This window comes from Leucoraja erinacea, chromosome 10 (assembly GCF_028641065.1).
Source record: "Leucoraja erinacea ecotype New England chromosome 10, Leri_hhj_1, whole genome shotgun sequence".
NCBI classification, from domain to species: domain Eukaryota; kingdom Metazoa; phylum Chordata; class Chondrichthyes; order Rajiformes; family Rajidae; genus Leucoraja; species Leucoraja erinaceus.
This window is the reverse complement of record NC_073386.1, coordinates 34,709,161-34,734,745: the sequence shown is the minus strand read 5'-3', so window position 1 is coordinate 34,734,745 and position 25,585 is coordinate 34,709,161. Positions and strand designations below refer to the sequence as shown.

At 43.7% G+C, this 25,585-nt stretch overlaps 2 protein-coding genes across 12 annotated transcripts in view; one reads left to right on the top strand and one right to left on the bottom strand.

The window, feature by feature from the left end:
* The window catches only part of dnai4 (dynein axonemal intermediate chain 4), a 73,006-nt gene extending 64,614 nt beyond the window's left edge, over positions 1-8,392 (bottom strand). The window contains exon 1 of the mRNA XM_055641931.1: positions 8,054-8,392. Within this exon, the coding sequence (XP_055497906.1) occupies positions 8,054-8,097 (44 nt within the window). The 5' untranslated portion in view covers positions 8,098-8,392. The remainder of the gene's footprint in view (positions 1-8,053) is intronic.
* Positions 8,393-8,471: 79 nt separating this feature from the next.
* LOC129701023 (mesoderm induction early response protein 1-like) overlaps positions 8,472-25,585 on the top strand; it is a 52,582-nt gene continuing 35,468 nt past the window's right edge. For 8 of the 11 annotated variants that reach the window (XM_055641937.1, XM_055641933.1, XM_055641935.1 and 5 more), the window contains exons 1-3: positions 9,250-9,274; positions 9,639-9,784; positions 20,649-20,849. In XM_055641937.1, the coding sequence (XP_055497912.1) occupies positions 9,686-9,784; positions 20,649-20,849 (300 nt within the window). In that variant the 5' untranslated portion in view covers positions 9,250-9,274; positions 9,639-9,685. Of the gene's footprint in view, positions 8,546-9,249; positions 9,302-9,383; positions 9,537-9,638; positions 9,785-20,648; positions 20,850-25,585 lie in introns of those variants that run through there. The other 3 variants (XM_055641936.1, XM_055641943.1, XM_055641934.1) reach the window with 3 other exon arrangements.

The following is a 25,585-nucleotide window of genomic DNA, read 5'->3' as shown; positions in this document are numbered from 1 at the left end:
AGTGTGCCGTTTCGTTCCGATCGGTTGAATGATGTAAAAGTTAGCGAGGATCAAAAATCTTAAAAAACGCGCATGTGCAGATCGATCTCCACTGCTGCCAGTCAGTGCCGCGCGGATTAGTCTCTTCTCCTGCCACTCCCCAGGACGGTCCGCCCCTTCCTGCGCCATCTCATCTTTACTAGAGCTGAGGGTGGCCGGCGGAGGTCTCCAACCGGACATAATTTTCAGAGGGACCGGAAGCAGCCCAGCCCAGAGTCGGAGATGTCGTCAAACAGGAAGCGGAGAGAATAATCTCCGGTTGGCGGCGCAGCTCACGCAGCCTGTCTGTCTTTTTTTTTTTTTTGTCTAGTTGAATGGGGTTTGTTGTGTTCTTTTTATATTGTTTTTAACTGTGTATATGTGGGGGGCGGAACTTTTAAATCTCTTCCCTTCACGGGAGTCTCGACCTGGAGCGGGGCAGTACATCGCCCGGCGCGGCCTTAACGGCCGTGGGACTTACCATCGCCCACCTGGGGGCTTTAACATCGGGAGAAAAATGGAACACTGGAGAGAAAAGACTTTGCCTTCCATCACAGTGAGGAGGAGATTCACTGTGATGGATGTTTGTGTGAATTGAATTGTTTGTGTGTCTTGTAGAAATTGTTCCTTTTTGTATGGCTGTAGAAACAGAGTTTCGTTTGAGCCTCATTGAGGTTCAAATGGCAATAAATAAATATTGTATTGTATATTGTAATCCCAGCAGAGGAGAACGACCAATGTGAGTCCCATCGCACTGCCAGTTCCAACCCCTCCAACCCCTGCACACACACCCCTCCCCGCCCAAGCACTCTTCCGGCCACAACCCCACCTTTGGCCTGCGCAGTTAGGGGCGATGGGTGAGTGGTGGAATATTGCATTGGGGGAACGGGTTGCGTTGTGGGAGCGGGTGAGTAGTGGAAAATTGCGTTGGGAAATGGGTTGCGTTGGGGGACCAGGTCTCCCGTGTGATTGGGACCCAACAGGTCCCACTTAGTTTAGTTATTAATCTAGATTGACAGACAAAAGATTGACAAAAGATTGACACCACCTACTCATCTCCGGGGGGGACGAGTACGCCTACCGGGATGAGGCGGAGCAGCTGACAGTGTGGTGTGAAGAAAATAACCTGCTCCTCAACACCTTAAAGACAAAGGAAATAATAATAGACTTTAGGAAGAATAAAACGGACATGGTACCATTGATTATTAGAAGGGGACTGTGTGGAGAGGGTGGCGGATTTCCGCTTCCTGGGAATCCATATTGAGGAGGACCTGACGTGGAGCGTGAACACCACTGCGCTGCTGAAAAAGGTCCAGCAGAGACTGCACTTCCTGAGGGTGCTCAGGAAGAATAACATCACTCAGAGACTGCTGCTGTCCTTTTATCGGTGCTCCATTGAGAGCATACTAACATACTGTGTATGCGTATGGTACACCAGCTGCACAGCGGCTCAGAGGAAAGCGCTCCAGAGGGCCATTGACAACGCCCAGAGGATTGTCGGCTGCCCTCTCCTTACCTTGGAGGACTTACACAGTTCCCGCTGCATCAAAAAATCCCAGAGTATTATAAAGGACATTTCCCACCCCGGTCACTCCCTGTTTGAACTGTTGCCGTCAGGCAGACGGTACAGATCTACAAGGACAAGGACGAACAGACTAAAAAACAGTTTTTACCCCACTGCTATAAAAGCACTAAATGTAGCCGCCAAGGAACGCAGGGGCGATACATACTAAGGGACTGTGGTACATTGTGAAATCGGCAGAAGGATGGAGGGTTGGGTGTTTATGCGTGCTATTTGCATGATATTTATTTTAGTTGTTTATCTTTTAATATTTTACCTTGTATGTATCGTTAGCTTTTAGAAATGTTTGAATGGTGCACTGACTGGCTGACATTTTTAAATTTCGTTGTACATGGTTCATGTTACAATGACAGTAAAGAAACTATTCTATTCTATTCTAAAAGTAGACCCAGCACCAATCCATGTATAGCACCTCACTGGTCACAGGCTTCCAATTTGAAAATTATCCCTTCATTACCACCCTCTGATTCATACAGCATACTCCCGGCAAACACCCATATAACCATATAACCATATAACAATTACAGCACGGAAACAGGCCATCTCGACCCTTCTAGTCCGTGCCGAACACATAATCTCCCCTAGTCCCATATACCTGCGCTCAGACCATAACCCTCCATTCCCTTCCCATCCATATAACTATCCAATGTATTTTTAAATGATAAAAACGAACCTGCCTCCACCACCTTCACTGGAAGCTCATTCCACACAGCTACCACTCTCTGAGTAAAGAAGTTCCCCCTCATGTTACCCCTAAACTTCAGTCCCTTAATTCTCAAGTCATGTCCCCTTGTTTGAATCTTCCCTACTCTCAGTGGGAAAAGCTTTTCCACGTCAACTCTGTCTATCCCTCTCATCATTTTAAAAACCTCTATCAAGTCCCCCCTTAACCTTCTGCGCTCCAAAGAATAAAGCCCTAACTTGTTCAACCTTTCTCTGTAACTTAGTTGCTGAAACCCAGGCAACATTCTAGTAAATCTCCTCTGTACTCTCTCTATTTTGTTGACATCCTTCCTATAATTAGGCGACCAAAATTGTACACCATACTCCAGAATTGGCCTCACCAATGCCTTGTACAATTTTAACATTACATCCCAACTTCTATACTCAATGCTCTGATTTATAAAGGCCAGCACACCAAAAGCTTTTTTTACCACCCTATCTACATGAGATTCCACTTTCAGGGAACTGTGCACAGTTATTCCCAGATCCCTCTGTTCACCTACATTCTTCAATTCCCTACCATTTACCATGTACGTCCTATTTTGATTTGTCCTGCCAAGATGTAGCACCTCACACTTATCAGCATTAAACTCCATCTGCCATCTTTCAGCCCACTCTTCCAACTGGCATAAATCTCTCTGTAGACTTTGAAACTCTACTTCATTACCCGCAACCCCACCTATCTTAGTATCATCTGCATACTTACTAATACAATTTACCACACCATCATCCAGATCATTGATGTACATGACAAACAAGCTGGATGAACTTAAAACTAGACTCACCTACCTTAATGAACTGGGATACTAAAGTGTGCATTGTTTTACAGAGACAAGGCTCACACCTGCTCACCTGACTGTGCCATTCAAAATAAAGGCCTCTCAATTCATTGGATGGACCATAGGGCATCCTCGAACAAGAAAAGATGAGGATGGGTCTGCTTCCTAATCAACATTTCATGGTGCTTGGACGTGGCTGTTCTGGTGAGATCCTGTCCCGCACCGTGAATATCTGAAAGTAAAGTGCCATTCCCTATTACCTGCCACAGGAATTCACTTTGGCTATCTTAATTGCAGTTTCCATCCCACCCTATATGGTTGTGATTCCTATACTGGATGTACTGTGCACCACTACCAATAGCCTAGAAACAAAGTACTGCAAAGCTTTAGATAGACACAAAAAGCTGGAGAACTCAGCGGGCCAGGCAACATCTCTGGAGAGGAATGGGTAAGGTTTCGAGTCGAGACCCATCTTCAGACTGGTAAGGGATAAGAGAAAGCCTTGTTCATCATAACCTAGGGCTTCAACCAAGCCAACCTTGAGAGTGTTCTACTAAAATACTATCAACGTGTCCTCTGTCCGACAAGAGGGCCAAACACCCACGATCACCGCAAAACAACCCCTGTCTGAATTTTGGAAATCTGACCATCAGGCTGGAAAAATCGAACCAGTTTGTAAAATTTAACCAGCTCCTATTCCCTCCTTACACTCAAAAACAGAACTCAGATAAACATAGAAAAATAAATAATGTATCAATTATATATAAGCTACACATAGAATTTCAAAAAGAAAAACTGTACCAAAATTAAGATAAGGTGCAAAAACATAAGTTGAAAAAAAGCACAAGTCCACAGTAGTGCTGGTGATAGTCTGTAGTGTTCCGTTATTGAAGTAGAATTAGGGTTGTGTGGGTTGATTCAAGAAGACAAAACTTGTGCGAAAGTGATGTTCCTGAAACTAGTGGTGTGGGGACTTTTTTATTTTGCCTGATGGTACCAGTGGAAAGAGGGCAAGGCCTGAATGGTTAGGATGCCTGGAGAGATTCCACCTTCTTGTGGAAGTATAATGTGGATAAATGTGAGGTTATCCATTTTGGTGGCAAAATCAGGAAAGCAGACTATTATCTAAATGGTGGCCGATTAGGAAAAGGGGAGATGCAGCGAGACCTGGGTGTCATGGTACACCAGTCATTGAAAGTAGGCATGCAGGGGCAGCACGCAGTGAAGAAAGCGAATGGTATGTTAGCTTTCATAGCAAAAGGATTTGAGTATAGGAGCAGGGAGGTTCTACTGCAGTTGTACAGGATCTTCGTGAGACCACACCTGGAGTATTGCGTACAGTTTTGGTCTCCAAATCTGAGGAAGGATATTATTGCCATAGAGGGAGTGCAGAGAAGGTTCACCAGACTGATTCCTGGGATGTCAGGAATGTCTTATGAAGAAAGACTGGATAGACTTGGTTTATACTCTCTAGAATTTAAGAGATTGAGAGGGGATCTTATAGAAACTTACAAAATTCTTAAGGGGTTGGACAGGTTAGATGCAGGAAGATTGTTCCCGATGTTGGAGAAGTCCAGGACAAGGGGTCACAGCTTAAGGATAAGGGGGAAATCCTTTAAAACCGAGATGAGAAAAACTTTTTTCACACAAGGGTGGTGAATCTCTTGAACTCTCTGCCACAGAGGGTAGTTGAGGCCAGTTCATTGGCTATATTTAAGAGGGAGTTAGATGTGGCCCTTGTGGCTAACGGGATCAGAGGGTATGGAGAGAAGGCAGGTACGGGATACTGAGTTGGATGATCAGCCATGATCATATTGAATGGCGGTGCAGGCTCAAAGGGCCGAATGGCCTACTCCTGCACCTAATTTCTATGTTTCTATGTTTCAGGCAGGTCCTCATGTAGATGCTTTTGATGGACATGTTAACATTGAGTGAGAGGGTGTTTTTGCAGCACCACTCAACCAGGTGTCCTATTAGGTTTTCTAAACTATCTGTGACACCAGGAGACAATTCCAGATCAAGTTCATTACCGAGACTAACCACACAGATACCCATTGATCGTATCAAGGCCTGCATACTATAAGTGGCTACAAAATGAAGTTGGGCAGAGTTGCTGACAACAATGCATTCCTCCCTGAGTCGATGCATTCAAACCTCATTTTAAACCAAAGATCAGAGAAATGCAGTGTTCAAGTCTCCTGCCCCGATAGCCTCAGGTGCACATGTGATCATGAATACAAACATCAGATTGGATTTCCAGAAACTGAAGCAGGTTAAAGTGACTGGCCCAGACCCTGAATGTACCACAGCAAGCCGAACATAGCACAATACTGCACCATTACAGGATCTTCGTCCCAGAATATCCATGCTGAACATGATTCCAAGTTAAACTAATCTCTTCTGTCTGCAGGTGATCCATATCCCTTCATTCTCTGCATATCCATGTGTCTATCTAAAAGCATCCTAAATGCCAATATCATATCTGCCTCCACCACCAATACTCCTTGGTGGAGATATACGAGCAGTAATTAAATACAGGTGAAATGCCAAAAGACTGGATGGTGGCAAATGTTGTGCCTCTATTTAAGATGGGAAAAGCCTGGGAACAATAGATCAGTGACTCTAGCATCTGTGGTCATAAAGACAGTAGAGAGTATTCTGAGGGATAAGATATAAAAGACTTTGGATAAACAAGGGCTGATTCGGGATAGTCACCACGGTTTTGTTTGCGCGGTATCTGGTCACACAAATTTGATTATTTTTTGAAAAAGGAACCAATAAGGTTGACGAGGGCAGAGCTATAGACTGTCTATATGGATTTCAGCAAGCCATTTGACAAGGTTCCACATGGTAGGCTGCTCTGGAACGCTAAATCACATGGGATCCAAGGAAAACATCTTTGAATAGAAAATTAGCTTCATGGAAGGAGGCAGAAGGTGATGGTGGAAGGTTGCTTTTTGGACCGGAGGCCTGTGTCTTGTGGTGTGCCTCAGGGATTGGTGCTGGCTCCTTTGGTGTTTATGGTTTATATCAATGATTTGGGTGAGAACGTACGAGGCAGGATTAGTTAGTATGCACACTAAAATGGGTGGTATTGGAGATAACGAAGGTGGTTATCAAAGGTTGCAACAGGACCTGGATCAGTTGGGTAAGTGGGCAACATGACCATCTACATGAGTTCCACCCGTCTGCATTCAGCCCATATCCCTCTAAACTTATCCTATCCAGGTACCTGTCTAAATGTTGCTTAAATGTTGCGATAGTTGTCCCAACTACCTCTAGGAGTGCAGGTTAGATAGTTTATTGCAAGCGGCATCTCGGGTAGATAAGGAGGTCAAGAAGGTTTATGGCACATTGGTCTTCATCAGTCAGGGTTTTGAGTATAGAAGTTGGAATATTATGTTACAGATGTACAAGGCGCTGGTGAGGCCACGGTATACCACCAGTATTGTGTCATGTTGGTCATCCTGCTATAGGAAAGATGTTAAACTGGAAAGAGTGCAGAGAAGATAGGGAGAGGTCAGGCAGAACAGGACCTTGTACCTTGTACCTTATACCTTCCACCTTCCGAAGAGTCCACCAGGGACTATACTGGAAGTAGGACTATTTTATACCGGACAATTGTTTTTACATTTATCAAACCAATTAACCTACAAACCTGAACGTCTTTGGAGTGTGGGAGGAAACCGAAGACATAGGAGAAAACCCACGCAGATCACGGGGAGAACGTACAAACTCCATACAGACTGCACCCGTAGTCGAGATCGAATCTGGGTCTCCGGCACTACATTTTGCTGTAAGGCAGCAACTCTACGCTGCGCCACCGTGACTGCCCTCCTGCATTCCTTGGAGCGTAGGAGGATGAGGCGATCTTATAGAGGTATATAAGTTCATGAAGGGAACAGTAGATGCGCAGAGTCTTTAACCCACAGTAAGGGAATCAAGAACCAGAGGACATAGGTTTAAGGGAGAAATTTAATCGGAATCTGAGGGGCAGCTGGTTACACAGAGGGTTGTGCGCAGTTGGAATGAGCTGACAGATGAGATAGTTGAGGCCAGCACTATCACATTTCAAAGATATTTGCACAGGAACATGGATAGGATAGGTTTAGAGGGATGTGGGACAAACACGGGCAGAGGGGACGAGTGTAGATGGAGTATTTTGGTCGACATGGGCAGGCTGGAACGAAGGGCTTGTCTCCTCTGTGCTGTACGACCTTATCCTGAATCTTTCTTTCCGGTTCATATTCACGGGCTGAGACAGTGAATAGCAGAAAATGAAAAGCCGATAAATCCGTCAGTCTTGCTACTATCTGCTTCCACAGCTGCTTGCTGCTATGGACATCATATGAGTGTTCTAGCGGTAATTTTCGCAAGACAGTTCAGAAGACAGTCTGCAGAAGGGTCTCGACCCGAAACATCATCATTCTCTCCAGAGATGCTGCCTGTCACGCTGAGTTACTCCAGCATGTTGTGTCTATCTTCGGTTTAAAGCAGCATCCGCAGTTCCTTCTTACACACTCAGAAATAACATGTCGTTTCGATCTCTATCCCAATCTCCGAGATAACTTTGGACAGCATTCCTCAGTGATAAACACAAAATGCTGGAGTAACAACGGGCCAGGCAGCATCTCTGGAGAGCAGAAATGGGTGACGTTTCGGGTCGAGACCCTTCTTCAATCTGAGTCAGGTGAGAGGGGAGACACAGAGAGATGAAAAGGTACAGAACAGATCAAAGCTATGATCTGACCCGAAACGCCACCTATTCCTTTTCTCCAGAGAATGATGCAGCCTTACCCGCCGAGATACTCCAGCATTGTATGTCGGCGTAAACCAGCAACTGCGGTACCTTCCTCTGTGAATTGAAATAACGATCTTGGGCCACTGAATTACACACGAACCTTTAATTATCAGTCATATAAAAAGTAACACAAAATCTAGCAGAACTCACGACACTGAGGTGTTGCCTTTCTTCATTGCTGCAGAGTTTTGCATGAAGTGGATGCACTGACTTACTCCCTCGCCGCTCTCCAACACAAAGACCTTATAGCTTTGCTCCAACCGGCTTCACCAGTTTCCAAGCGACGGGGCCGTTGTCAGGGAGCGGGCGGTACAGTCACCATGGTTACTCCGGCCCGCCCGCAACCGCAAGAAAACCCAACCCGATTGGTCAATATTGAAACAGAACCAGTTCATTCCAAGCAAAATTACGCCGCTATTTCAAAAACAGTTTTAACCAACCGACGGAAGAAGGCGCCACAAAAGAGCCGAGAACTGTGAAGCGGGCGGCGGAACATTCATTTACACTGATGGTCCAAGTTACTTGCGCGTCCAATCAGAGAGATTGTTGCGGCACGGTTGGGGGGGAGGGAGGCGGGATGGGCAGTACATCCGGGTCAGCAGTCGATCTCACTCTCCGGCCCGAAGTTAGAAAATGGCGGAGGTAAGGCAGAGCCGTCAACACTTGGCTGAGCAGGAAGAAATAAAAGTTAATTTAAACATCTATTCTTTAATATTTATTCTCAAATGTGACCATCATCCGAGTCTGATTATGTTATATATTTAAAAAGCAAGATGCAATTTTAAAGAGCAATCGTTCAGCTGCTCAACTTTTCGTTTTTCTTGGGGTTAAATATTGCAAAATTGTGGAATTATTACTAGGTTGAGCCTGCCTTCGCGGCGCGCTTTCCCCAACCCCCACCATCCGATGTTGAAGTTCTGTCCGTATCCGCTAGGCCTTGGTAAGGGTTATTCCTCTCCTGGAATTCGTCACTTAAAAAAACCCCACAAAAAACTGCGTTTCTTCTGAAATATGTTTGAATAAAGTTCTTGAATTGCTGCATTTACTTTGATTTTTTAAAACATTTTATTTCGCTCCAGGCTACGTGCAAAAGTCCGCCAACAGCGGCTTGCCATTACACAAACTTTCCTCTCAACCCACCCAGTCAACCAGCCAACATTTCCCAATTTGTATTTTATTATTACTTTTAAGAACGGTGGTAGTTTGTGAATATATATTTAAATAATATTTGTATAATTTGTAACGCTTTATAACGCCATTTAAGACTTTAGATCTAGACATGGTTTTTTTTAAATGACTGCCAGTGAATTTATTTTGAACCTTTTCAATTTTATTTTAATCCACAGCCTTCCATTGGAAGCTCAAGCCCAGGTAGAGTAAATGTAAACATTCCTTAAGGTCTGTATTTATGATAAAGTTTGCTGTTACATCATGATATTTTGTAGAAATGGCTAATTTATAAATTGCAATTTTTTTTTAGTCATGGGATACTGGGCAGATACAAAACTCGAGAATTTCAAAAACTTTTAACATGAAATCCAATAGATTTCTCACAGATAATGTGGTCTCATTGGGACTAGAGTCGTATCAATGTTGGACTACAAAGAACTTGATGCTTTCTATCAAATATTGTGTAAGCAAAATCTAGTGCTGAAGGTCATCATAAATTATGTTGAAAACTATAAGGCATTGCATTGTTTTACACTCAACATTCTCCTAAAAATGCCTTGTACAGGGGGTGCAACATGCTCAGAGGACCACGATTTTGATCCATCTACTGATATGTTGGTGCATGATTTTGATGATGAGAGAACACTTGAGGAGGAGGAAATGATGGAAGGTGACAACAATTTCAGCTCAGAAATTAAAGATCTTGAAAGAGTAAGTAATATTACATTGGTTATGGTTTATGCTTGTGAATGCAGCAACTTTGTTGCAGACTGATTTCCCCATCTGGATTGTTTATGAAAATAATGAGTGTTAAAATTGTGACATTCTCATAATCAGCTTTGTGGTGTTTCCTATTACTAGATAAACATATTTTTGAAATGAAAAACCATTCATATTGTCCACTTTTTATTCCTTGACTTTATTTGTTACATTGAACAGTTTAATTTAACGATACAGCGTGGAAACGGGTCTTTTGGCCCACCGAGTCCATGGCGGCTTTCAATCACCCATTAACACAAGTTCTCATCCACTCCCTACCCACTAGGGACAATTTACAGAGACTAATTAACCTGTATACCAGCATGCCCTTGGGATGTGGGAGGAAACCAGAGGAGGCCCATGCAGTTATGGGGAGAGTGTGCAAGCTCCACAAAGAGAGCACTTGGGGTCAGGATTTAACTCTGGTTTCTGGCGCCATGAGTCGGTAGCTGTACCACTGTGCTGCGCCACTGTGCTGCCCCAGCTCGGCCATTGGTCGGATTTCAAGTCAAAATCAGCTGTTATTTAAATTTTTGCTGCAGATTTATTTTTCCTTTGAACATTTCATTTGCATTGTTAATAAAAACAGAAAATGTTGGAAATGGTATTGGTTTATTAATGTCATGTGCACTGAGATTCAGTGAAAAACATTGAGTTGCATGCTATCCAGGGAAATCATACTGTACATGAGTACATCAGATAGTGCAAAAGAAAAACTAAACAGTACAGAGTATGTCTTTACAGCGACAGAGAAAGTGAAGGTAAAAATAAAGGGCAAGGGTTGAAACAAGATAGCTTTAAAGATTGAGAATTCATTTGTGGTCTCAAGGTCCATCCAGGAGTCTGAGAACAATGGAAGAAGCTTGCAGTAGGCAGTAGCTGCTTTCAAGTTTTCTATTTTCTGCCTGACAGGAAAGGGGAGAAGAGAGAATGGCTGATGTGTGAATGGTCATTGATGGTCCTGAGACAATGTAATTTGTGGAGGAGGAGAGTTGGGTTTGCATGATGGGCTTTGTGTTTACAACTCTCTAATTTCTCGTAGTCTGGGCAGAGCAAGCTGTGATGCATCCGGGTTGAATGCTTTCTAACTGTAGAAATTGGTACGAATCGTTTGAAACATGCTCAATTTCCTTAGCCTTCAGAGGAAGTAGTGGCGCTGGTGTGCTTTCTTGTCCGTAGTGCCAGTGTTGTTTTGTCCATGACAAATTATTGGTGATATTTTCAGCTAATGGTCAGGAGAAAGGAAGTTAATATTTCAGGTCTACAACTATACAATTGAACTAATGATTGAATGATCATTCACTTGAAACAACGATTTATAATTAGTATCATTTTTTTGTGCTGGTCCAAATCATTTATTTTATTTCAGAAATTCATTTTTGTTATGTATATTCAGAGCTGAAGAAGTTAATTTACAGTTTTGCAAATTGCTGTTTACTGCTGTTATTTTGTATGCATCAGTAAACCTTTTACTGATTTTCAGTAAAATAGATTTTTCTAAGAGAAAATTATAGATTGTTCTCTATAATAAGGCTAATTATAAATCTGCAATGTAGTTTCTTGTTAATTGTATAGCATACATGTTTTTTTTTAAAGTGTTTTCTTTAATAGCAATATTGTAAACCTTTGTTATTGCAGACATCATTACAATGGATTTGGGTTATAGTGGATTGTCTCTAAGAAAGGTAGACACAAAATGCTGGCGTAACTCAGTGGGACAGGCAGTGTCGGGGCGAGACCCTCCTTCAGACTGATGTCAGGGGAGTGGGTGGGACAGAGATAGAATGTAGTCAGTAAGACTAGTGGGAGAACTTGGAAGGGGAGGGAATGGAAAGAGAGGGAAAGCAAGGGCTATTTGAAGTTAGAGAAGTTAATGTTCATACCGCTGGAGTGTAAGCTACCCAATCGAAACACAGTGCCCTCCATAATGTTTGGGACAAAGACCCATCATTGATTTATTTACCTCTGTACTCCACAATTTGAGATTTGTAATAGGAAAAAATCACATGTGGTTAAAGTACACATTGTCAGATTTTAATAAAGGCCATTTTTATGCATTTTGGTTTCACCATGTAGAGATTACAGCAGTGTTTGTACATAGCAAGGCTGTCAAGTCGGAGTTGGAGCAATTTTGGTGCTGCTGGAGTCGGTAAAAAAGTCCCGAATCCGACCTCAACATAAATTTCAGAGAATTACAATTTGTAATCATGTGTTGTTTTTCTGCTAACTGGTTAGCACGCAACAAAAGCTTTCCACTGCACCTTGCTACACATGACAATAAACTAAACTAAGTGATGAAGTTGATCAATGCGAGTACGGTAGTGGATGTTGTCTACATGAATTTTATTAAGGCATTTGTTAAGGTTTCCCATGGTAGATTGATCCAGAAGATTAAGATGCATAAAATTCACGCTGACATGGTTGTAAGGAATTATAGCTGACATTGATAGAAGATAAAAGGTTGTGGTTGAAGAACAATGTTCAGGCAGGCTTTCTGAGACCAATGGAGTTCCACAGGTATCGGCGCTGATACCTCTGTAATATACAAAGGACTTGGACATTAATGTAAATGCTTAGTTAGTAAGTTTGCAGATGGCACCAAAATTGATGAGTTTGTCAAGTTGGGAAGGCCATCAAAGTGTACAGTGGGACATGGATCAGCTACAGAAATTGTGGAGAAATGCAGAATATAATCTGAGCAAGTGTGAGGTGTTGAATGTAGGGAGATGGAATGTAAGGGGAATGACAGTTAATAACAAGATCGCTGATGTATGGAGGGATCTTGTGGTCCAAGTCCTTTGGTTCTTGAAAGTGGAAATGCAGGTAGATTAGTATAGGAGGCGTAAGGCATAATTGCTTTCATTGGTCAGGGCATTGAGTTTGAATGGGGAAGTCATGCTGCAGATTTATAGGACTTCAATTACTCCACATTTGAAGTATTGTTTGCAGTTCTGATCACCCACTACAGGAAGGATGTGAGGCTTTGGATAGGATGCAGAAGAGGTTTACCAGATTGTTACCTGGAACGGAAGATAATAGCTATCAGGAGAGGTTGGGCAAATTTTGATTGTTTTCTCTGGAGCGTCGGAGGTTGAAGGGAGATCTCAAAGTATATAACATTGAGAGGCGTAGATAAGGTAGACATGTAAACTTTTTTACTAGGGTACGTGTCAAATATGTGAGCGTAAGATGAAACCAGGAAAGTTTGAAGGAGCCAAGTAGGGCAATTAATTTTTAGGGGGTGCTAGTTTGCACTGTCAGTGGTGGCTGGCATTTGGTGGTATTTGAGACTTACTGATACACACATGGATAGGCAGGGGATGGAGGGATATGGATCGCATGCAGGCAGAAATTTGTTTAACTTGACATCATGTTTGACATAGACATTGAGGGCTGAAGAGCTATTTCCTTTGCTGTACTATTTTATGTTCTGTGAAATTAGGTTTTTGACTAAGCTCTGCCGAGCACTATGCAGCCTCTGGGGCTGCTCCAGTTTCTTCACTTTTGTACTGGACCTCTATTCTGTTTGCCTGCTTTTGTTCCATCTCGAGGAGTGGAGCAATTGCTACCGTGCTTGACCTCTGTGGTGATAGTTGTTTCTAAGAAGTCTGTACAGAATTTTGTCCAGTGCACCAAACCACAACAGGCCAGTCATTTTAAACTTTTTTTGTGGAAGCTATTAGTAATTGTCCAAATTGCTGTTAATTTCATCTAAGATAAATTTGGATTAGTTTAGAGATACAACATGAAAATTGGCCCATCGTGCCACTGAGTCTATGCCAATCATTGATTACTCAATCACACTATTCATTTATCCCATGTGTCCATTCTCCATGCTAAAATTTAGAAGCCAATTATCCTATAAACCCACACATCTTTTGGATGAGAGAGAAAACGCGTGCAGCCAGAGAAACCCCACACATTCACATGTGGAACGTGCAAACTCCACACCACATTCGACGGTAGAATTGAACCTGTGTCTCTGACACTGCACCACTTTAAAGCAGAGTCAGTTATGGATGATTAAAGAGCACACTTGACGTGGTGTGTTGATGTTTAATGTGCCAAATGAGAGTGTTGTAAGTAAGCTTTATGCATACCAAGTGAAATACAGAGTGGCAGTATAAATAAATAATTGGTTTAAACGGAAAAGAATCATGCTGAACATTTGTATGGTCTGAAGGAAGGTGGCTTGGCAGAACATAATTTAGAATTAACATGATGACAGAAAGGACAAACCCCAGGAATAAAAATGGAGATAAGACCTGTTTAGGCTGGTCCAGAAGATTAATTCAAATGAGACCCATAGTGACTTGGGAATTGGATCCAATACTGACTGTCATGAAGAGGATGCAATGACAAAGATATTTTTATTACAGTAGGTTTGACTTGTGTTTGCAAGTGTATGATTTGCATGAAAATATAGATGGTCTCATTAGTTCATAAGATCATAAGTGATAGGAGCAGTATTAGGCCATTCGGCCCATCAAGTCTACTCCGCCATTCAATCCCCCCCCCCCCCCCATTCTTCTAACCCCCCAGAGAGTATAGGGCCAGTGCCGTCAAACACTCATTCATTCCTGGGATCATTCGTGTAAACTTCCTCTGGACCCTCTCCAGAGCCAGCACAAGCCAGCACACGCTTCCTCAGATATGGTGCCCAAAACTGCTCACAATATTCCAACTGCGGCCTGACAAGCGCCTTATAGAGCTTCAGCATTACATCCCTGTTTTGATACAAGCCCTTTCGAAATAAATGCCAGTATTGTGTTTGCTTTCTTTACTATCGATTGGACTTGCAGATTAACTTTTTGGGAATCCTGCACCAGCACTCCCAAGTCCCTTTGCACCTTGAAGCTTCCCAATCCTTTGGCTTCCCACTAATATTTGCAATGTTATATGTCTTCTCTTTTAGTTTTATACTGTCCTTGGCATTTCTTGTCAGCCACAGTCGCCTCTTTCTCCCCGTAGAATTTTTCTTCCTGTTTGGAATGAAAAGATCCTACATCTTCTGAATTATTCCCAGAAATTCCTGCCATTGCTGTTCCTCTGCCATCACTGCTAGTGTCCCTTCCCAGTCAACTTTGGCCAGCTGCTCTCACATGTAGTCCCCTTTGTTCTGCTGCAATACCGACATGAAATGAAATTTGTGAATTTTGGATTGAGGGGCAGTCAAAGAACAAAGCAGAATATAGATCAGTACAGATATGTTGGAGAAATGGCAGAGGGTGTTTAATCAGAGTTTGGGATATTGTATTTTGGGGGATCAAATCCAAGGAATATACTAAATGGCTGGGCTCTTGGGACGGTGATGTACAAAGGGATCTTTGGGTGTTTGTCCATAGCTCACTGAAAATAGCAACGCAAGTAGATAATGAGGTAAAGGAATATGGCATGCTTGCCAACATCGGTCAGGGCATTGAGTATACAAGTTGGCAAATTGTGTTGCAGCTGTGCAAAACGTTTTGGTTCTGTTACATTTGGGGTATTCTGTCCAATTGTCCAATATAGGCAAGATGGAGAGATTTCAGAGAAGGGTTTTACCAGAATGTTTTTGAAAAAAAACCACATGCAGTGCTAAAATAATGAGGCAGATCAGACAGCATCCCCCCACCCATGTTTTCTACTGCTCATTGACCACTTTCTTTCTTAGACTCACTGCAATAGCCACGTGTCCTTTGTAAAAAATATAATCATAGTTTCCCTTGTCCTTGCCTTTCATCCCACTAACTTCCACATTCAGCATATCCTTTATCTCTTCTGCCAACTATAACACGATCACACAACCAGCCCTTATCCCCACCCTTCTGCAGTGACTACTCTCCATAACTGCTTGAACTGCTCATCATCCTGTTGGCACTTTCTCTGCTGGAGAGCAACACTTGTTCCTAAACATCTTCCCTCATCACCTTTCAGGGACCTAAGCTGTTCTTCCAGGTTAGGTGAACATCCACATGCATCTCCTTCACCCTTGAATACTGCATCCAGTGCTGTTGATGTAGCCTCCTCAACTATTCCAAATGCAGAAGAGGCGACTAGTTTGCAGAGCATCTGAGCTCTGTCCACAATAGCAATCCTGAGATCCTGGCTAAATGCTATTTCAACTTCCCATTTCCACACTGACTTGTCCGTCTTTAGCCTTTTTCACCACCAAAGTAAAGCCCAACACAAACTGAAAGAACAATACCTGGTGGAGGAAATTGAGATGGAGAGGGCATAGGTTTAAGGTGAGAGAGGAACGTTTTAGCCTGTCGAGGTAAATGAGGCAAGCCCAATAGCAACATTTCAGGGACATTTCAAAAGGTACATGGATATGAAAGGTTTTGGGGGGGGATATGGAACACCTTGATCAGTGTGGATGAGTTGGACAGAAGGGCCTATTCCTGTGCTACATGGCTCTGACTAACATAGTAGATTAGGTCGTCTACAACCCAATAGTACAAATATTGAGCCTGAAATTTCAGGTAAACATCACCACTTGTTCTCCTCTTGGTCCTCTCATTTTTGTCCCCTTTCCCATTAAACTCCCCCTCACCCGGATGACTACGTTTCTTATCTCTCCAACTTTAGTTTTAATCCATCATCTACCGACAATCTTCACTCATAGAAACATAGGAAATAGGTGCAGGAGTAGGCATTCGGCACTTCGCGCCAGCTGATCATAGCTGATCATCCAAAATCAGAACCCCATTCCCGCTTTCTCCCCATATCCCTTAATTCCATTAGCCCTAAGAGCTATATCTAACTCTCTACATCCAGCAAATTGGCCTGCAATGCCTTCTGTAGTAGAGAATTCCACAGATTCACAACTCTCTCAGTGAAAAATGTTTTCCTCATCTGTCCTAAATGGCTATCCCTCATTCTTACTCACTGTGTCCCCTCCCTCATATGGCACCATGTACCCGTCACCTCTCCCTTAATAGTTCCCATTTATTACCATCTTTATCAGATTCTCAGTTTTCCGCTTTTGCGTCCCCACTCAATGCCCTCCATTCATTGTCTCCAACTTTGCCCTCCCCTTCCCCCACTTGGCTCCATCTATCTTATTCCTTCTCTCCAGAGATGTGGCCTGTTACTAGTCGGAGTCGGATACACAAGAAATCAAGGAGTCGGAGTCGCGTGTTTTGGGTATCGACTCCACAACCCTGATATATTGTCCCCCCATTTCAGGATTGAGCCAGTACCTTCAGCAGCCATACATGCCCAGGCCATAACACCATGTTTCACAGATACGGTGATATGCTTTGGATATTGGGCAGTTCCTTCTCTCCTCCATACTTTGCTCTTGCCATCAGTCGAATATGTTAATCTTCGTCTCATCTGTCCACTAGACCTTTTTCCAGAACTGTGGTTGCTCTTTTAAGTACTTCTTGGCAAACTAACCTGGCCATCCGATTTTTGCAGATAACCAGTGGTTTGCATCTTGTAGTGTAGCGTCTGTATTTCTGTTCATGAAGTCTTCTGCATACAGTGGTCATTGACAAAATCACACCTGAAGAGTGTTTGTGGTCTGTCAGACAGGTGTTTGGGGATTTTCCTTAATTATAGAGAGAATTCTTCTGTCATCAGCTGTGGAAGTCTTCCTTGGTGTTCCAAATAGTTGATTTTGGTAAGCCTTAGGTTTGGCTAACAGTTTTATTCTTGGTTCTCATAAGTCTCATAATGGCTTATTTGACTTTTATTGGCAGAACTTTGGTTCTCGTGTTGATAAACAGCAATAAAAGTTTCCAAAGGTCATGGAAAGATGAGGTGCTGAGAGCTCTCTTAATTGCCATTAAGGAGGCAATTAAACACACCGGAGCAATTACAAACGCCTGTGAAGCCATGTGTCCCAAACATTGTGGTGCCCTGAAATGGGGGGACTATGTATAAACACAGCTGTAATTTCTACTTGGTGAAACCAAAATGTATAAAAAATGGCCTTTATTAAAATCTGACAATGTGCACTTTAACTGCATGTGTTTTTTTTTCTATTACAAATCTCAAATGGCGGAGTACAGAAGCAAATTAAATAAACGATGGGTCTCTGTCCCAAACATTATGGAGGGCACTGTATGAGGTGCTGTTCCTCCAATTAGTGCTGGGCCTCACTCTGATAATGGAAGAGGCCCTGGACAGAAAGGTCAGATTGGGGCTGGGAGGGGGAGTTAAAGTTCTGAGCAACCAGCTAGCTGAGTGCTGAGCTTTCTCCTTAAGAACACAGACTGCTAGTTACACTGCTGACACTATGGAAATTGACATGACATTGAAATTGACTGACTACCGATTGCTTCCATCCACACTTAACTCTTTAATGTAACAGACTGCCTTTAGTATTTTAGCTTGCAGTAACAAAATTACATGTAGCTACTAAAAAGAACTTTGCATTTGAAGGCAATTCATTGTATCACAGAGTGGCCGCTAGGTGGTTGGAGTAAATCCCTTACTTGCTTATAGCAGACAATCTACAATAGCGAATACTATTTTCTCCCTGTGGTATGTTATAATGGGGGTTTACAATTGATTGCAGAATTGGTACGTTAATAGATTGATACAGATGGGGAGGGTATTTGATAAAGTCCCGCATGGTGAGAGACCAGGTACGACTGCTCAAGGATAAAGGAGGAAATTTGTGCTTGGTCAGACGATGTGTGCAAGGTACTAAATGAATGTTTTGCATCTACATTCACCAAGGAGAGGAACATGGAGGACAGTGAGATCAGTATGGAGAGTACTAGCATGCAAAGACATTTTCAAATTAAGGAGGAGGTGGTGTTGGGGTTCTTAAAGAGAATTAAGGTGGATGAATTCCCTGAGCCTGATGCGATCTGTCCCAACTTATTAAGTGGAGATTTGCGAAAATACTTCTTTCTTCTCTAGCTACAGGCCAAAGTCCTGGAGGACTGGAGTCGATGGTGTTTCTTTGTTTACGAAGGGAAGTGGAGAGAATCCAGGAAGTTACAGGCCAGTGAGCCTCATGTCAGTGGTAGGGAAGCTATTGGAGAGGATTCTGTGGGATAGGATTTCTTCCCATAGGAAGGTGGGCTAATGAGGGACCAACCTCATGGCTTTGTAACTGGTAGATCATGTCTTCCAAACTTGATTGAGTTTTTTGAGGTGACGATGAAGATGATTGAAGGGGGTATGGCGGTGGATGTTTTCTACATGGAGTTTAGTTAGGCAGGAAGTTGAGTAAGTCTCCCACGGCAGACTGATCCAGAAGATGAGGGATATCGTGGGCTGAAACGCCTGTTCCTGTGCTGCACTTTTCTGTTGTATAAATGTTGTGTGAACCTTTGAAATCCATTAATATTATACTTGCCTCCTATAGTGGAGAGCAAAACTGAACTTTTTTGTTGCTATAGTTATGGATGATCATTTATGATTGAGAATTGTCCAGAGTAGTTAGTTAACAATGCAAGGTTACTTTTGCCATATGGAATGATGACTGGGTAGCAATAGATTATCAGTGGAAAATCTGCAATTGGGTTATTTTACTATGTTATATTGAGGATTCATAACAGGCAAAATGATGGTGATGATCAGTTTGTACTGATGTTTCGTACTGAACTTAATTGAAGACTTAAATGATCAACACTGAATATCCTTATGGGCTTTGACCAGAAGCAAAGCCAATGATGAACATAGTGTTAAAAAAATTTAAGTTCTGACATATGATCCGTGTTTCTCTGCACTATTTATTGCATATTCCTTTGCCTTGTTTCTTCTATACAAAGGTGGCACCTCGTACCTCTGTAGATGGAATTCCATTTTATGTTTTGGCCTAGTTAAGTATTCCACTGATTACCTTTTGCTGCCATAGTAATTTTTCACTATCAACCAAAAAAACCTTTTCCTCATCCAGCAGTACTGAGAATTTTTGTAATACTCTGTATGACTTCCATGCTGTCTGGTTGTTTATCTTGACATTAACTACAGTTTAAGTCATTTTGTGCTTTAATTTCTCAAAGTAAAAGATAGATATAGATATAGATATGCCATTTATTGTCACTATACATGTACAGTGAAACTGAAAGCTGCTCGTACTCAGTGCATACATACAATTTAGCACAAAAAACAAGAAACAGAAAAAACAAAAAATTCTGCACAAATTCTGCGGCGCTACATACATATATACATATATACAGATGGAAGTCCGTGTTGGGCAGTGTAGTCAGTGCATGTGTGAATTTGAATTTATAGTAGTTATAATTCTCGGAAAGCAACTATTCCTTCTGTTTGTCCTGGAAACCTATAGCGCCTTCCAGAGGGTGCAGGTGTCCAAACGCAGATGGGAGCTGTCTTTGATGATCTTATTTGCCCTGCTAAGGCAGCGGGAGGTGTAGATGTCCATCAGGGAGGGGAGAGGGCAGAAATGCGCTGTTGGTTACCCTCTGAAGTCCCTGTTGCCTTGCCATACCATGCTGTAATGCAGTATTGCAGGCTCTCATGGACATGTGTTTTAGAGTCCAGGTTATGCTTCCTGAGGACCCTCAGGAAGTGCAGCCGCTGCTGAGCCTTCTTGATGAAAAGTAAATGTCATTAAAAATTTAGCTTTAATTAATGCTGATTTTCTTTAAAAATAATGTGGATGAAAGTCTCAGGTTGCTTTTTTGTGTTGAAATCTTGTAAAGTCACTTCCTTTAGTTGGATCATTGACTCAAGGCATGTGTTTTGCTTTCCACAGAGACTGGCCTGCTAAATATTTCCAGAACATTGAGATGATTTTTATTTCAGAACATTTTAATTTCAGATTTTCATTTTCATATTTTCATTTTCGTATTTTGATTTTTCATTTCATTTATTTTTTAATCTCTTCATTTTCTTTTATCTTCAGGAAGGTGAAATGCCAATCCAAGATTTATTAAATTTGTATGGTTATGGGAAGACTGTGCCATTTCCTGGTGATGATGATGAGGAGGATGATGATGATGAAGTGGAGGAAGATGATGATGGGGATGAAGGAGATAATGAAGAAAATAGTGGAAGCAGTGAGGTTCCAGAGACAGAGGATCTACCTGAGATAAATATAAACCAGGTTAGTTAAAATGTTGGTGGTATAACAGTTGGTGGATAAGAGCTTCATCTGAGCAATCTATACATAAGGTTTTGTTTTGAAGAACTTATGGTTTGATGGAGTGGGATTTTAGTCATGTGTCATGTGAGACGGAATTTTTTGTACTATGTTCAACTAAACTGCGAACAATGCTCAAACACAATTATTTTTTCTTAGATTTTGCTTGTTCTTTGATTCAACATTTTATTTTCTGATGTATTTGTTTTTTTACAGTCATTGCAATACACCTTGTTCAGTCAAACTGTCCTTATCATTAATTTCCTGGCTCTTTCATGTATTTTTGTGCTGCTCCGGAAGCTGTGATCATTATATAGAGATTTTTGTTCACCAATTATAGTTAACCAGCTGCTTCCATTCATAGGAGCATAAGCAGTCCCTTGGCATCCATATTAAATTAAGTTTGAATCCATGAATTGTTTGAATGCAACCATTGCTTTTTAATGCCAGTTTAAAATCTTGGATTTGGGTCTTTCAGGAGGGACTTGAACCTGAAACCTTTTTATTTGGGTCACAATGAGCATTTGTCTGGAGTCGGAGCCTCTAACCCAGATGTAATCATTATACATCTAGGGTAGACAAAAATGCTGGAGAAACTCAGCGGGTGCGGCGGCAGCTATGGAGCGAAGGAAATAGGCAAAGTTTTGGGCCAAAATCCTTCCTAAGACTGATGCCGGGTGGGGGGCGGGAAGAAAAAGGAAGGGAAGAGGGAGAGCTGAGAAGGGATAGGAGACATCAAGGGCAACTGGAAATTGGAGGTCAATGTTCAGGCCACTGGGATGCAGACTGCCCAAGCGGAATATGAGGTGCTGCGCCTCCAGTTTCCGGTGATGCTCACTCTGTCAATGGACGTGGCCCAGGACAGAAAGGTTGGATTCGGAATGGGAGGGTGAGTTGAAGTGCTGAGCCACAGGGAGATCAGGTTGGTTAATGCGGACCGAGCGGAGGTGTTCGGCGGAATGATCGCCAAGCCTACGCTTGGTCTCACCGATGTAGATCAGCTGACATTTAGAGCAGCAGATGCAATAGATGAGGTTGGAGGAGATACAGGTGAACCTCTGTCGCACCTGGAACGACTGCTTGGGTCCTTGAATGGAGTCGAGGGGGGAGGTAAAGCGACCAGTGTAGCATCTCTTGCGGTTGCAAGGGAAAGTGCCCGGGGAGGGGGTGGGAAGGTGGGAAGGGAAGAATTGACGAAAATGACTGAGGACTATTTGTTGTATGTGACGGCTAGTGTGATGGAAGGTGAGGACTCTAGGGCCTTTGTTCCGAGTAGGGGGATGGGGAGAGGGAGAGCAATGTTGCAGGGCATTGAAGAGACCCTGGTGAGAGCCTCATTTATGGTAGGGGAGGGGAACCCCCGTTCCTGAAGAATGAGGACATTTCCGATGCCCTGGTGTGGAACACCTCATCCTGGGAGCAGATGCGGCGTAGATGGAGGAATTGGGAGTAGGGGATGGAGTCCTTACAGGAAGCAGGGTGGGAAGAAGTGTAGTCTAGATAGCCATGGGAGTCAATGGGTTTATAGTGGATGTTGGTCAAAAGCCTATCACCTGCGATGGAGATAGTGAGGTCAAGAAATGGTAGGGAAGTGTCGGAAATGGTCCAGGCGTATTTGAGTGCTGGATGGAAGTTAGTGGCGAAGTTGATGAAGTTAGTGAGCTGTGTGTGGGTGCAGGAGGTGGCACCAATGCAATCGTCGATGTAGCAGAGGTAGAGGTCGGGGATGGGGCCCTGGTATGTCTCGAACCTTGTTCGATGTACCCTACAAAGAGGCAGGCATAACTGGGGCCCATGCGCGTGCCCATAGCTACGCCTTGTGTCTGGAAGAAATGGGAGGTCATATGAAAAGTTATTGAGGGTAACGACTAATTCCGCTACGCGGAGGAGCGTATCAGTGGACGGGTTCTCCGGTCTCTCTCCCCATCCCCCTACTCGGGACAAGGGCAGAGTCGTTATGCAATTTCTATTAGTTCTTTCCACTTCCAAACAAAAATGTGGTTGGATTATTCAGCATATGATCAGACTGTGTCAATAAATCCTGGACCATGGTAACATATATGCTTAACCATGCACACTACAGATTGATACAAGCATGTTTTCTGTGAAGGACCGAAAATTACCATGACACGGCCATAGTATGGGTCGTTATTGCTAATGGCACAAAGCACTCTCGCTTCCCACATAATTTATCCACAAAAAAATATACAGGTTGCAAGGAAATTTCTAAAGCTTTTTATGATAATAGCTGTTAAAACCGACTATACCCATCTGACAGGTTAAACATTACACTAACTGACAAGAGATGGCCAAAGCACATAACTGCAGCAAATGTTCTTTTGGTAATATGTTTAAAGGTGTCAAAACAAATAATAACATTGGGAATTAAAACGCATTTGATTGCATTCCGTTATCAAACATAGTCAATGTTCGCTCTGAAGACCATGAAGCACAATAGGGTCAGGGTGTGTGTGAATCGGTGCGGGGTGGATAGATGGCGGAGGGTTGAGAAGGCAATCGGTGCAGAATGGATGGATTGAGGCAGGTGAATTAGTACATGTTGGTTGGAGTATGTAAAATTGTGAGGGGAGAGCACGGGGGATGTCAGTGGTGTTGAAAGGTGGGATCAGTACGGGATGGATGGGGGGGGGGGATCAGTACAGGAATGGTGGGGATCAGTACAGGATGAATGGGGGTAGACAAAAATGCTGGAGAAATTCAGCGGGTGAGGCAGCATCTATGGAGCAAAGGAAATAGGCAACGTTTCGGGTCTATACCCTTCTTCATACTGTCCCCCCCCCCCCCCCCCCCCATTCTTCTTGAATGGGGAGATCAGTACAGGATGGATGGGGGGGCTCAGTACAGGATGAATGGGGGGGGGGGGTCAGGACAGTGGAACGGAGGATATGTGCAGGATGAATGGGGGATCACTACAGGATGAATGAGTTGATCAGTATAGGATGAATGAGGGATCAGTACGGGGTGCATGAGGGGATCAGTACAGGATGAATGAGGGGATCAGTACAGGATGAATGGGGAGATCACTACAGGATAAATGGGGAGGGATTGGTGCCGAGTAAATGGAGGGTGGGTCAGTATGGGATGAATGGGAGGATCAGTGCAGTATGAATGGGCGAAGAAGTACAGGATGGATGGGAAGAGGGGTCAGTACAGGGACCAGTGTAGGATGGGGGGGGGGGGGGGGGGGGGGGGGGGGGTGGCAGGAGAATCAATGCAAGGTGGGTAGGGTGATGAATAGATTGGGGGGGGTGGGTAGATGGGGAGGGGAGCACAGGGGATGCCAGTTAGGAATGAATAGAGGGAATGGGGATCAGTGCGGGATGGAGAGGAGGGGTCCCAGGATAAGGGGGCGTACGAGAGGGAGGGAGAGGGAGAGAGAGAGTGGTCAGCGCTCCTCGGACAACATCGCCCCGCTGCCTTGGCCGTCCCTGTCCAACGCCAAAGTAGTGCCACCGCCAAAGGAGGTGTCGGTTGGGATCTCCTCGCCACGGCCTCCCCTCCTCCGCCAGCCGACAGGAAGGTGCGGGGCCGAGGGGTGCAGCTCAAAGATCCTATAGCTATAGGATCTTTGGTACAGCTGCTTCAAACGGCGGTATGAGACCTCCCTCTCCCCCTCCCTCTCCCTCTCCCTCCCACTTCCCGGCCTCGGCGTGCGAGAGGGGTTGTTTGAAAGCGCTGTTGGCGGATTTGCAAGCAGCGGCGGTTATCAGGGCGATAGTGGCCGCTGCCTGCATATCCGCCAACGGCGCTTTCAAAACAACCCCTCTCGCACGCCGAGGCCGAGAGGAGGGAGGGAGAGGGAGGCCTCCTTCCGCTGGGCGGGGTGCGGGAGGAGGAGGCGGTGGAGCCGCTGTCGCGGCCGCCGCTGCTGCTGTTCGGTGCCCATTTGCTCCGACCCTTCGTCACCATGCACCTAGTATCTTTGCCCCGCAATACAGCCGCCTCCGACATGAAACATCACGTTCCTTTTCTCCAGAGATATTGCCTGACCCGTGGAGTTACTCCAGTTTTTTGTGTCTATCGGTATAAACCAGTATCTGCGTGCCAAGCCGGGCAAAATGACTCGCCGTTTAGGTTGCCCGACGGCACTTCGGGTAGTCAATGGCACCCGGGTAACCGCTAATTTCGAGCCCTGAACTAGTGGTCTGGCACCACCTTTAATCCGGATAAAATTACAAAAGTACACTTAAAGCCGGTGTCTCAGCTCCTCGGAGGCCTTAACCTCTGTTGGTCCAGCAAAATGAATAATCCAGTAAGACTCTGGAACCGAGTATGCCAGAAAAACGATGGTGTACCTGGACTTTGCAGCACATGTTAAAATAGACCAAAGTCAACATGGTTATTGTGAAGGGGAGATCTTGCCTGACAAATCTTTTGGAATTCTTTGAGGAAGTAAATAGTAAGATAGACAAAGGTGAGTTAGTGGATGTTGTTTACCTGGATTTTCAAAAGGTTATTGATAAGGTGCTGAGCATGAGGCTGCTACAGAAGATGAGAGTCCATCGTATAAGAGGGAAGATACTAGCATGGATAGAAGTCGAAACAAAGAACTACAGATGCTGGTTGATACCAAAGATAGAAACAAAGTGCTGGTGTAACTCAGGTGGGTCAGGCAGGATCTCTGGAGGAAATGGATGGGTGACATTTCAGGTTGGGACCCGAAATATCGTTGATCCTTT